This window comes from Myotis lucifugus, unplaced genomic scaffold, assembly GCF_000147115.1.
Source record: "Myotis lucifugus unplaced genomic scaffold, Myoluc2.0 scaffold_255, whole genome shotgun sequence".
Classification (NCBI taxonomy): domain Eukaryota; kingdom Metazoa; phylum Chordata; class Mammalia; order Chiroptera; family Vespertilionidae; genus Myotis; species Myotis lucifugus.
In genome coordinates this window covers 227,091-238,634 of record NW_005871303.1, presented here as the reverse complement: position 1 = coordinate 238,634, position 11,544 = coordinate 227,091, and the positions used below count along the sequence as shown (strand labels likewise).

General features: G+C 56.9%; 1 protein-coding gene across 8 annotated transcripts in view; it reads left to right on the top strand.

The window, feature by feature from the left end:
• The window catches only part of EBF3 (early B cell factor 3), a 118,088-nt gene extending 109,853 nt beyond the window's left edge, over window positions 1-8,235 (top strand). The window contains exons 10-15 of one of the 8 annotated variants that reach the window (XM_023762644.1): window positions 936-1,001; window positions 1,592-1,769; window positions 2,771-2,959; window positions 3,459-3,548; window positions 4,546-4,658; window positions 5,568-8,235. In XM_023762644.1, the coding sequence (XP_023618412.1) occupies window positions 936-1,001; window positions 1,592-1,769; window positions 2,771-2,959; window positions 3,459-3,548; window positions 4,546-4,658; window positions 5,568-5,585 (654 nt within the window). In that variant the 3' untranslated portion in view covers window positions 5,586-8,235. Of the gene's footprint in view, window positions 1-935; window positions 1,002-1,591; window positions 1,770-2,770; window positions 2,960-3,350; window positions 3,549-4,545; window positions 4,659-5,567 lie in introns of all 8 variants that reach the window. The other 7 variants (XM_023762643.1, XM_023762642.1, XM_023762649.1 and 4 more) reach the window with 7 other exon arrangements.
• Window positions 8,236-11,544: the final 3,309 nt, after the last annotated feature.

Genomic DNA, 11,544 nt, shown 5'->3' with positions numbered 1-11,544 from the left:
GGATTTGCACACCAGAGGGGGAATTAGCTGAGCTGGCCAGACCAGGTCTGGGTCCTGGAGGAGGCACCTGCGCCCCCCCTCCCCCCCGGAAGTTGCTCTTCATCTCTGAGCTGGCACCTTTCCCCACCCGCCCTAGTGGTCGGGGTCGGGTTTGGGCGTGGCCTTGGCCTATTAAAAACTCAGCTCCATTTTATTACAGCTCCAGGTAGAGACAGTTAAAATGTAAGTCCCCATTTGTATTCAAAATTAACTAAACTCTGGATTAATCCGCGCAATCGCAAAGGGCGGGAGGCGTGCACACGCGGATAAGACCCCGGGCGCCGCGCTCCGGATGCGGAGGCATTTAGGAAGTCCTTTACAACTTGCAGTCAAAGAGGTTAATTGAAAAATTTCTTAACGTCATTATGAAAGAACTAGATTAACCCGAGTTAATTCACTTTATTGTTCAAAATAAAGAGGCATAAGCACTGAACTCACTTGCAAATTTGGGGCGTGAATTAGGGGCGAGATGTTGTCTTTGCGGGCTGTGCCAGTTTAATTAAGATATGGAAAATTACTTATTGTTCTTCACCACTAAAGTGCTCGGAATTAACAGGCAGACGCCGCGCCCGGGCCTTTCATGGCTGTGCCGTGTGTTTGTTTAATACCCACAAGACGCCGTCATTAAGCCGCAGGCACGGACGGGCCCTTGGCACCCCTGGCCGCCCGCAGCCCCTGCCACAGGCGCCCATGGTGAGGCCGGTGACTTCGGCTGGGGCTCCGGGCAAACTTTGAAAACCCCCATGGCCCTCTCTGCCTTCCTCCGTGGCAGGGCAGGCAGGACGGGGTTGCCTGGGGGTTATCGGGGTCTCCCGCCTACAGCGTAACTGAATTTACCACTTTCTCGGGGGGCGCACTCCGTTCCTCCAGTGGTCACCGCTTTTCTCTTCTTTCAGGAAGTTTTGCTCAAGAGGGCGGCCGACCTGGTGGAAGCCTTATACGGGATGCCCCACAACAACCAGGTAGGCGGTGGCGGAGGACACACCTCCTTCCCAGGGTGGCCGGGGCCCGTGAACAGCCAGCGGGCCTGGGCACAGCCACTGACCACAAGGCGGGAGTGGGGCAGCCTTCCCGGCGTGTCTGTGCCCTCACGCTAACTGTTCAAGCAGGAGATGGCAGGTCAGGGCCAGGGACCAGAGCAGGACTTGCCACAGGAACAGAAGCTCCTTGGCATCCACCCAGTGGGCTCGGGCTGGTGGACTGTGGGTGCTGCCGGGACTCGTAGCACAGGGCCTCTGGGGATGTGCCCCTGCTCTGCCCCGGTGTGCCCTGCGGGGGCCTTTGGGCTGCAGGTGTGGAATATAGACATGCCGTCCCAGAAGCGCCCTAAACGACCCTCCTAAGGGAATTCCTTGCCCCATTGAAAAGGCAGTTGTCAGTCTGCCCCAGGGACGGTGGCCCACCACCATCCTTTTCCCCAGGGAGGTGCGGTGGGCGGGGCGGGGGCTGGGGCTGCCCTCCCAGGGGCCTGCCGGCTTCACGCAGACCGGGCACTGGGGGGCGGCCCACCCCCCGAGCCTGGCCTCCGGTGACGGGCTCCCCTCCTGGCCAGGAGATCATCCTGAAGCGGGCGGCTGACATCGCGGAGGCGTTGTACAGCGTCCCTCGCAACCACAATCAGATCCCCACGCTGGGCAACACCCCCGCGCACACGGGCATGATGGGCGTGAACTCCTTCAGCAGCCAGCTGGCCGTGAACGTGTCCGAGACATCGCAAGCCAACGACCAAGGTAGGTGGCCGCGCAGGGCGGACCCCTTCCCGGACCCTGCTGGGGGCGGTTGAGAGTTGGCCACAGCTGGCCTGTCCCCAGTCCCGCGGGGCGTGGGCAGCGCCCGGTCCTCTGCGGCTCTGCCCACAAGCGCCATGCAGAGAACAGAGGCCCTAGGACCCCCGTAGCAGCCGTGTCAGCTTGCACTCAGGGTATGCTATTTGCTAGACGTTTCCTTGAATTTATCTGGAAGCCACTTGGCTTCCCTGAGTCTAGGGTGAGCCACAGGGTAGCTGGGATGGGTCAGTCGGCGGGGCTCTCCTCAGATATGCTGCGTGGGTGGGATTTGGTTTCTCAGTCTGTCATGATCAAGTGTAAAGAAGTGCCTGTTCCCCACCACGCCCCCATCCCAGGCCCGGGCAGTGGGGTGCAGCCCCTGCTGTCTGAGCCGGCTCTTCAGGCCCACGTCAGCCCCCTCTTACACATCCTGCAGGCAGTCGCCCCAGAGGCAGCTCAGCTGTGCTGTGTGGGGCTTCTGTGCACCCCGTGGCGGGAGGGAGCCCTTTCCCGGCCCCTCCCCACACTCACAGAAACCGCAGCTGGAAAAGTGACCCCCCACACGCAGCCTTTTATGGGGCGCCTGGCCACAGACAAGCGCTCCTCGTCAGCCACGGCATTTGAGGGTCTGCGGAGGCGCGGGTTCACCTCGTGGGGCCCGACCAGGAGTCTGAGCTGTTGGTAATTGCTTCTAGCGAGACCCGGAAGCGGCTGACGGGTAGATCGAAGCGCGCTTCAGGCCGTCCAGGCCAGCAGGGACAGGCCGGGCCTGGCGGCCACACGCGCAGCCAGGGGTCGGCGTGACGAGGCTGTCGGAGCTGCTAGGGGCGCGGGGGCACCAGCACCGCAGGAGGTCGATGAGAAATGTTTACTATATGATACAGATTTGAGGGGAAAACCCCCCCAGTGTCTCTCCCTGATAATAATGTTATTTTTGGCCGGGGGGGCGGGGGGGATTTTAACAGTCGGCTACAGTCGCAATACAAGCAGCGTGTCCCCGCGAGGCTACGTCCCCAGCAGTACTCCCCAGCAGTCCAATTACAACACAGTGAGCACTAGCATGAATGGATATGGAAGTGGCGCCATGGCCAATCTAGGGGTCCCTGGCTCGCCTGGATTTCTTAATGGCTCCTCCGCTAACTCTCCCTACGGCAGTAAGTGTCTGTTTTTGTCACACGTCATCGCACAGATTCATTTTCACTCAAAGTCAAATGTGTGCATTGCTTGGATGTTCTGTGATGTGAGCTACTGGACACGAGGAAGGGTGGCTGTGGAGGCTGGGCGCCCACCTGGCGACAGGAAATTGACCTCAATCGGGCCCCATGCGATCGCATTGGAAACCCAAACCCAAACCCAAACCCAATCGGAATGACACGGGGCCGCCCAATTGGAATCGAGTCCGACACAGCGTTTGCCTGTTGTCCAGAGAGGGGCCACGCGGAGACTGGCACACGTGCCTGGCCCCGCTGTCCCCGGCGGCCCGCGAGTCTCTGTGTCGTGTGCCGCACGGCGCCGCGCGTCCTGACCGTGTTTGCTTTGTTGCAGTAGTGCCGTCCAGCCCCACCATGGCAGCCTCTTCGGTCACCCTCCCTTCAAACTGTAGCAGTGCCCACGGCATTTTCTCATTCTCACCTGCCAATGTCATCTCTGCAGTGAAACAAAAGAGCGCCTTTGCGCCCGTGGTCCGGCCCCAAGCCTCTCCTCCTCCCTCCTGCACCAGCGCCAACGGGAACGGACTCCAAGGTGAGGGCGGTGCGCGCCTGGGGCCGGGCGGGGCGGGCTCCGGGAGCCCTGGTAGGACTGTCCCCAGGGCCTCCCGAGGGCAGGCTGGGCCGCGAGGCCAGGGTGGAGACCATGCTGGGTGTGTCCCTGGGTAGCAGGAGCTCCCACCCTTCCTTCTGCACATTCTTGGAGTCCTTGCAGCGCCCCCACCATTGCATGCTCCCTGCGGTCCCCCTCGAGGAGCCCCTACCCCAGCCCGGTCCTCAGAAATGACACCCAGATTCCTTAGCTCCCAACACAGCCTGTGTCCTCCTGGTGCAGCTCAGGGAAGGGAGCCCCCTGAGGAGGCAGGAACAGGTCTGCGTTCAGGCCCTTTCTGTGCACAGGCCTTCAGGGCCACGGCTGCCAGAGCCGGCGCAGGCCCCGCTGGGCACAGGCTCCGCCAGGCACAGGCCCCGCCGGGAGCTCTCGCGGCCACAGCCTCCTTATTCAGAGGCAGCGGCATAGCCCCAGGGCCTGGTGGAGGGTCAGCGTGCCCCCTGCAGGGCCCATCTCAGATCAGCCTGCCCTCCTGAGCCTGGACCAACAGGCCAGATCCCCTCCCGGCCGGGCCGTCCTTGCAGAGGGCAGTGGGCCTGGGCTGTGCCAGGCAGAGCTGGTTTCTAAGTGTCTCCTCCAAAGACTCAAAGAGAAGGGCTGGCCCCGAGGGCAGAGGGAGGCACCGCCCGGACACAGCTGCTCACAGCTGGGGCACGCTAAGCAGGCCCCCAGCGCCGCCTAGGGCTGGGTCCCCCGGGCAGTGGCCTGTGCTGCGCGTGGCAGGCGGGGCCACGTGGGCGCCCACTTGCCCGTGGCTCTGGGGTGCCCTGAGGCCCCAGGCACTGAGATTCAGGGCCACCCTCTGGCCTCTTTCAGACACCTTTGGTCTCTGCTCCTCCCGGTGAAATCCAATCCAGTAACTCCTTTAAACACACGAACCCCTTCCACCAGTATTTACTGAGCGCCTACTATGTGCCAGGCTCTCTGCTGGGTGCTGAGGACGTCCCCGTGGAGAAGACTAACTGGCCCTTTTGTGAAGTCGGTGGCATATTTCACTTTGATGAACTAATGCTCAAAAAAGGACCTGGAAAGGTATCAGTGATTTGAAATAATTGTCTTCACAACACCTGTCAGTGTGTGAGAGGGACGCCCAGGCCCCAGCGCTGCTCGCAAGGCCGGGGCCTTGGCCTGCCCGCCGCCCACGGGGCTGGGCCCCTTGCGAGGTGGTGTCACGTGAGCCCTGTGTACACACGCGGGGCTTCCATAAAGTTGTAACGGTGAGTCGGAGATAAATTAATATTGTTGGAATTAATGAGCTGGGAAATTGAAGCTCGCATCACTACATGAACAAATGTATTAATGTGCGATACATAAATTAATGAGAACCATTGTTCTGACAAAAATTAAACAACACGAAAGTTAAAAGATTTCAAATGACACTCGTGCCAGGAGTCCACCGGAAGGCGCCCGCTGCCCTGGGCCTTTTGGCACCGTTTCCTCTCTCCTTCCGAGAGGAGACAGGAGGACTCCCCGAGGCCGAGCTGGGACTTGCGTCTCTCCGGGGCCCTGGGCCACGCCGTGGCTTTGATGTTGGGGGCCCACGACTCACCATTACGATACCCAGCAATCAGCAGAGGGGAGCCTGAGGCGTGTCCCGGCTTCACCTAGGGAGAGAGAGCAGGTTGGTCCATTCTGTCTGCAGAGGTGGCCTCTGGGGATTCCGGGCCTCCGTCCGCTACACACAAGCCACTGCAGTGTGTCTAGCACAGCCTTCCCCCCCGGAAAGGCCGGAGACCCCCCCCTTCCACAGGAGCGCTTGAGCAGGGTCTGTCCCCATGTGCACCCCATCCCCTGAAGTAGGTCCCCCCAGGCCTTAACCGAGCCCAAGGCTGGTTAATGGAGAGTTATGCAGACCCGAGGACACGGAGGAATAAAGCAGAGAGGAGGCCGGCCCCGCCCGCCCGCCCCGCCCCCCGTAACCCTCTCCTCCCTCTCTTGCAGCTATGTCTGGGCTGGTAGTCCCGCCGATGTGAGAGACCTCTGTTTACCTTCCGCAGCACCCAGCATCCCGGGACGGACTTCAGGGGACACGTTGAGTGTATTGAGACATGCTGGTGGAGACCGTATCTTCAAATACGTCAGCAGCAGTCGAAATGCTACGAAAGACGTTGTTTAAAGATTTTATTTAAACTGTTAAGAGCCGACATGCAAACAGCCTACTTCTTCATGAACGATTCCATTTTACTGACTGAACTTTTCTCACATTTTCACATGTCTCGGTCCCGAAGAACAAGGAGAACAAAGCGACACCTATTTTGTATAGAGTTTCCGACTCCGTCTTGGCTGTGTCTAGTACTTGCTATGTGTTGGGAGAAACTTTGTGAATGCACCATTTTGATGCTCATGAAACACTGAGGAAAAATGCCTGCGGACATTTTTCTGTCCTCATCCTTAGAGTCACAATGGTTGTGTATCTCTATAATGTGAAATATTTTTTTGTGGTGAACCAAGGGGGCCAAGGAGGTGTGAGCCATCGACCTGGAAGAGAGGATGACTATATGATTCGAATTGGGGGTGGCAGGGAGGGAGGGAGGGCTTACCATTGCTTACCTTCATCTTAATGAAATGAAACTTTGTAACTTATTGTAGTTAGAAATTGTAACTTTGATATTGAATTCTCTTGCCTTCAACAAGCACACTGACAGAGAAAAAAAAATGCTACTGTCTGTTGGTTAAACTATTCTCCCACTGCTAGAGCTTCCTGTTAAGCAAGCGTGATCTGCGACATTTTTCCACTTTTGCTAGTACTGTATACGATTGCATTCTTAGGCTACTGTGAGGTCCATGTTTCTTGTACCAGAAATTGTCCTTTTGACTTCTAGATCCTTCTCCCCTGATGTGTTTTGTATGTGGTTATAAAATTGTAGACTTTTGTGATTTTGCCAAAGTTGTAGCTAAATATTTATACACTTGTCTTGAATTTTTTTCAGATCCACTTAACTATTTAGAGAGGAAAAAAACAACCACCACAAAACCCACCAAGTTTTATTCCTTATGTGTCCTATAAGGAATAAAATGGTCTCATTCAACACTTTTCCATGAACACTTACAGTTGCTAAGGGACTTTCTTTTGTAACATATCAATTATAAATATTGTATTTATCGTTGAGATTTTGTACATTGCTTTCCCCGCCATCGTTTTTCCTTTTTCTCGTCCGCGTTGGTTCTGGGTCACGGCCCAGTGTTTGCGACGCCGGGGAGAGCGTTAAGCCAAGACTGTCTCTCGCGTCTGTTTCGTGAAAGTGCATCCGTGTCCTTGCGTTTCATTTGTACTTAAAAAGTAATTTGCTATTATTTAGACTTTCCATCCTTTTTTTTTATTTTGAGGAAAAGTCAAATTCATTGTTTATTTTTATATTATTTTTAAGTTATCTGAACAAATACTTTTGAAAACAAAAAAAAAGTTTGTTGTATAGTCAAAACAAAACGGTGCCACCGGCTGTGACAAGTCCTAGTAGAGTCTGTGCATGTGGAACGGCCGTGCAGAGGGGACACCGTTTGGGGCTGTGTCCTTATTTTATTATTATTTTTTTTTGGTAGAATGTAAAAAGTCATTTTAGCTGCCACCCATGACTTTTGCCACATAGCTGAACTGTGTTTACTGGAAAAATTCAGAGGCCTAAAGTTTAAAATAAAATTTACTTCTGATGTTTTAATTAAAAATGTCTGCCACATGAACTTCTCTGATGCCTTAAAAGTGGACTTCTTTAAAGATCCTTTGTGCGATTTCATCGCAGGCGTACACCACAACTGTTAATCCGATCTCATTTGGAAACGTACGGTGTTAACACACACACACACTCAAGCACAAACCTGGGGCCTGCCGGCTCCCTCGCTGCATCCGATCCTGCCGCCTCCTGCCGCCTCCCACGCTCTCCTCGGGTCCGGGAGGTTTCGGGGGGAGGCACGACGCCCCGTGTTCCTTTGGAACGATGTTCCCGGTGTGGTCAGGCCCGGCAGCACTGTCTGTACTTTTTAAACTGGAATGACCTTCCCATCCCGCGCCTGTGCGTGCCAAACCCGCGGCGAGACCCCCAGGGTCCGCGCTTTCTCCCCTTTGCGTTCAGCATCCGCAGGCGGAACAGCAGACGTTTTGCCAACTGCAGCAGGAATCAAATTTAAAACAGAAAGGAGGGGCTTTTAAAAAACTTTACGACAAAAAGTAAAACAATGCACAGCTTAGAAAAGTGTTCGTTCAAGGGACTAAGTAAACAGACAGAAAGTCCCCAGCCGTCGGCGGGTCCCACGTGGGCCCCCTGACGGCTGACAAGGCTTAGCTACGCGGAGAAGCCCAAGAAGTGACTCTGGAAATAAATCGCCTCCGTTTTCTTTGGTTTCGGTCAGGGTTTGATCTAAACACGAGCTCCCGCACGCCCGTCGGGGCATCTGCCAGGGCCCTCACCCCCGCTCGGTGTGTGTTTTAGGTTCATTAGCCAACAACGCCCTCATCGCTTTACCGTCTCAAATCTGAGCGCTTCACCCGATGGTAGATGTTACTGTTAGAGACCCTACAATGAAATTGTTTTATCTGTACATTTTTTCAGATATTTAACTGTATAAAAATGTTCATTTTACACAATATTTAATTAAAGTATTTCTTGTCTGTGAATTTCACTTTGGGTAATTTTATGTTTTGGTTATTGAGACGCCCACCTGGATGCACACGCGCGAGGGACCCTGGGGGTGTCCTTTGCGTTCCTGGGGTTCCAGAGCGTTGTCTCGGCCGACACGGAGGGTTCGTGGGAGAACCTGCTACAAAGCGATCCCGCCTGCGGAGAGAGATTGTGAGTTACTCAGATGGTCTGGTCCCACCTGTGTGTTTCACGCAGACGTCTGCGGGTGACGGTCAGACTCGGGCCAGGGGCACTGAGGGACACGCACCGTCACCAGGCTCACGGGGGCGTGGTCACCGCTCACCAGCCCTGCTGCTTCTGAACCGCAGGGTTTGGCCGGCAGAGCAAATGCTCCTTGCGTCCCCATCACGTGCTCCACTGGGCAAGGATCAGCTTTAGGGTGGGGGTGGGGCGCAGGGCGGGCGGACAGCAGGGCGCCAGATACAGCCGCCAGCCGAGGTCTGACCTGAGGTCTGACGTGAGGGTATGGTGCCCCCGCCGACTCCAGGCCATGACAGGCCCCGGCCACTGTCCTGGCCGCTGTGGGCTGCACGTGGGTGTAGCCAAAGGTGCCGACGGTAACAAGAGCTGCCGAGGTCCTAATTGACACGCCGATTTCAGCTCCGGCGAGTTCTCCACACCCCGTTCCATTTTATTCTGCGTTTGTCATCTCCTCCTCAATGAGAGGCGGTTTTGCATGTTTTGGCTCGCAGCTCTCACACATACACATACGTGTGATCCAAATTAGTGCTCACAAATGTCCCCTTAATTACTTGTTCTGCTGAGCAAAACAGGAAACAATTACTCAAAACATAAAGAAACTTGTGCCTCCCTCCTCCTCCTGCCGGTGCCAGTCGGTTCCTTTGACGGCATTTGTTTCAGCCTTAAAGAGGCAGCAAGGAAAGGGGCTCCAGGTACAAAGCTGCTGCCTGCCCACTCCCCTCCCCCAGGCTCCGTCCCAAGATGCGAGGAGGGGAGGGGGCTGGGGACGCAGTTCACCTGCCTCCCTGCTCTCGGGCAGGAGCCCAGCCTGGGATGGGGGCCAGGGCCCTGCGTCCTTCCTGGGGAGATAGAAGCCACTGTATGTTTGTGTTTCGAATCAGAAGCGAGAAGTGCCCTCGCTTAGAGCGGGTGCCAATTATTGTCAGGCCGCCTTTTAAGGTCTTTCAAGCTCTTAAAGATTATTCAAAGCACTCGAAATGGGCTTCAATCTAATGCCTCATTTCATTGCATTAAACAGCCCAGTTAATAAAGAATCGATATATTCAAAGGGCAAGGTTATCTTTTGTCTATAAGGGGTGGTGTCATTCTGCACCTTTTATAGTTCAAATGCTGAAAAAGACCTCATGAAATCCATACCCATCAGGCAGGTCACCGGGAGCAGCGGGGCGGCTGCGGGGAGAGGCGCCCCCCGGAAACCACTCCAGCCTTATCGCCGCGCCCTGCGCGCCAACGAGGCTGCGGAAAATGTCAATTTCTCATCAAGACAAGAGGCTGCGCTGATCGGCCTTTGCAGAGAATACACACAATTAGGAGAAGGCAGCCGGGCGGCGGGCAGCCGTTTGGAGCACCCTCCTCCCCTCACCGAGAGCCCCCTCCCCACAGATGATAACAAGAGTTGTTGATAACTGAAGTGTCAATACGCCCAAGAGCGGCTTCTGAATGCGCGTCCTTGTGCTGGGCGCTCCCGCCGATGCCGGCCGATAAGGGCGCAGCTGCGGGCGGACACGGGGCTGGCCCTCACAATTAACGCCATGAATAAATCACACAAAGGGTCCGCTGCTTTAGACGCCGTGAGACAATCCCCCGCTTTACCCTTCAAGGGCTCCTTTTATGTGGGAATAAGGTTGCTTTTAATGAAATTTAAACTCATCAGAGGAAATCAAAAACCTCCAATCAGATTACAAATTGATTTTCTGGTCGTTTGTCATTTCCCAGTGTGGGGCCGCAGGTTTCCCAGGGAGTGGCGTGCGCGCAGCCCCGGCCGGGCCGGGGACAGACGGGGCCGCTCCTGACCCTGCATGCTCAGACCGGCTCTGACTCTGCCCCCCTCCCGGGTGGTTCTGCAAAAGTGAACCCACGACCGGAGTGGGTGCCATTCAGCTCCGAGTCCGGCCGAGGCCCCACCTGGGGACACCGCCGTCCTTGGCGGAACTGGCTGACGTCCAGGCGCAGCCAGGCCCACTGACAGCCGGCGGGCGCTCCGTCCCGGGGCTGGAGTAAGTCGGGGTTTGTGCCCACGCCCTGAGTCTGCTCTGTGCCACACCCACAGAGCCACCGAAGCCGCACAGAGCCAGACGGAGCGCCAAGGGGTGCCACGGAGCCACACAGCCACGCAGCCACACACTGGGCGCTCATGGTCGGGGGCAGTGAGGAAGCAGGGCCAATTCCTACTCAGCCATTCAGTCTCAGCCCAGGTGCTCGTCCCTTTGCAAGGCCTGCCCTGCCTGCGGGGAGGTCCCGGGACCTGCCGTGTGCACCCCCCAAACCCGGGGAGCATCTAAGGCCACCAGCCTCCCAGGGTCCTGCCCACGCACCTGACGGGCTGGGGCTTCCTCCCCATCCGCCCCTACGTCGGAGGCACTGGCCCAGCTGAAGGGTCCTGCCCACGCACCTGGCTGGCGTGGAAGGGTGCTCTGTTCCTCCTGGGAAGACGGGGCTGGGGACAGAAGCGAACATCATTTCTGACTCCAGGTTGCCGAGACCACCTTGTATGAAACCATCTCTAAAGCGAGGCCAGTCTCCCACGTTTACGTGCAGCCAATAAGCACCGTCCTCGCCCGCCCGCAGTCCCGGCTGGTGGCGAGCAGGACATCAGTCCCGTCCTCCCATCTGTCCTCCCCGGAGGAGTGCCACACAGAGCTGAGCTGGGTCCCCCTCTCTCAGGTGACAAAACTGCAGCTCAGAGAGGGGGATGACCAGCCAAGGTCAGAGGGCTGGAAGGACCAGGCCGGTGCCAAGTGAAGTGTCCAGTCTGCACCCCCCGGGCCCGTGCGCTGATGCAGGCCTCAGAGACCTTCGGGAATTCAAGAGACAGACCATTGGGATGGAGCCAGAACCACGCTCCCTGGGCTCCCAGCCAAGCTCAGGAGGACACACGCCGCCCCCGGCTCAGGGGGCCCGGCCACCTGGACAGGTTGTGATGGAAACTGGCTTGTCCAGCAATGTTAGCTGCGGCCCAGGGGCCTCTCTTCAGGACACAGCAAGGCCACAGGCTCACTGCCCAGGGCCTCCCCACCACACCAGGGGACCGCCAAGGAGCCGCCCCCCACTCTCCCACCAGCGTCCTGGGTCACACGTGGTCC